The sequence below is a fragment of the Marmota marmota genome, unplaced genomic scaffold (genome assembly GCF_001458135.2).
Source record: "Marmota marmota marmota unplaced genomic scaffold, marMar, whole genome shotgun sequence".
Lineage (NCBI taxonomy): Eukaryota > Metazoa > Chordata > Mammalia > Rodentia > Sciuridae > Marmota > Marmota marmota.
In genome coordinates, this window is record NW_026000130.1 from 603,692 (window position 1) to 604,631 (window position 940).

A 940-nucleotide genomic window follows, 5' to 3' on the forward strand; every position below is an offset into this window, starting at 1 on the left:
AGGGCCTAGCCAGGCAGATTCGCTATTTAAGACAATCAAGAAATTAAAGCCTGCCCTCCAACTCTCCACCCAAGCACACCAGGAGGAAAACACCAGTGAGTGGGTGGACATTCTTTTGGGGGAGGTGTAGCTCTGTCCCAGGGTCCGCCCACCGTGGGATCTTTAGGCTTTCCATTCCTGTCTGTTATCTGAGGGATTATGGGTTGAGAAGGAATTAATTTGGACGACAGGCAAAGGAACTTTGAAAGTGTATGTGAGGTCTAGGAGGTTCGTACAGAGAAGGTAAAGGAAGATTAAAAAGCAAAAGATGCTGGAGAGAAAACACAGTGGTTGTCCAGAGTCTTGCCCAATTGTCTTAAATTGTTAAAGAGTTTGTTTCTTTGATAGTATGATAAAGGGTAGTCATGCCCCAGAGGGAGGGGTGGGCAGAGCACATTCTTAGCATGTGTGAGCACCTGAGTTTGATTCCCAGCACTGGGGATGGGAGAACTCACATAATCTTGTATACAATTTCAGGGGGCTTACTGACTTTCCTTGGCCCATTCTCTGGATCCCAGGTATCACTGTTTGAGGCTCCCGTTTTATCGAGTTGAACACTGAGACCCAGAGTGCGAAAAGGCTTGTTCAAGACAACAGAGCGAGTCAGCCGTAGAGCCTCAAGAGCTCAGAAATCTGCACCAGGCTCTCTACCGAGCACCTGCGGAGCTGGAGAACGCAGGTGCGCAGCGCCCACCCGGCCAAGAGCAGAGGGAGGCCGGGCGACTTGAAGGGGCGGAGCCTACAAGCGCCCCGCCTCCGCCGCCGGGTTCGGGGGCGGGGCCTTCCTCCAACCTGCGCCGCTACAACATGGCTCCGCGTCTGTGCAGCATCTCTGCAGCGGCGCGGCGGGTGCTGGGGAACCCGGGACCCCGCGCAGGGGACGTCGCGGCTGCGGCTGCGA

At 54.7% G+C, this 940-nt stretch overlaps 1 protein-coding gene across 2 annotated transcripts in view; it reads left to right on the forward strand.

The window, feature by feature from the left end:
- Positions 1-795: 795 nt before the first annotated feature.
- Nipsnap1 (nipsnap homolog 1) overlaps positions 796-940 on the forward strand; it is a 15,808-nt gene continuing 15,663 nt past the window's right edge. The window contains exon 1 of one of the 2 annotated variants that reach the window (XM_015500204.2): positions 796-940. In XM_015500204.2, coding sequence (XP_015355690.1) covers positions 847-940 — 94 coding nt within the window. In that variant the 5' untranslated portion in view covers positions 796-846. The other variant, XM_015500203.2, reaches the window with a different exon arrangement.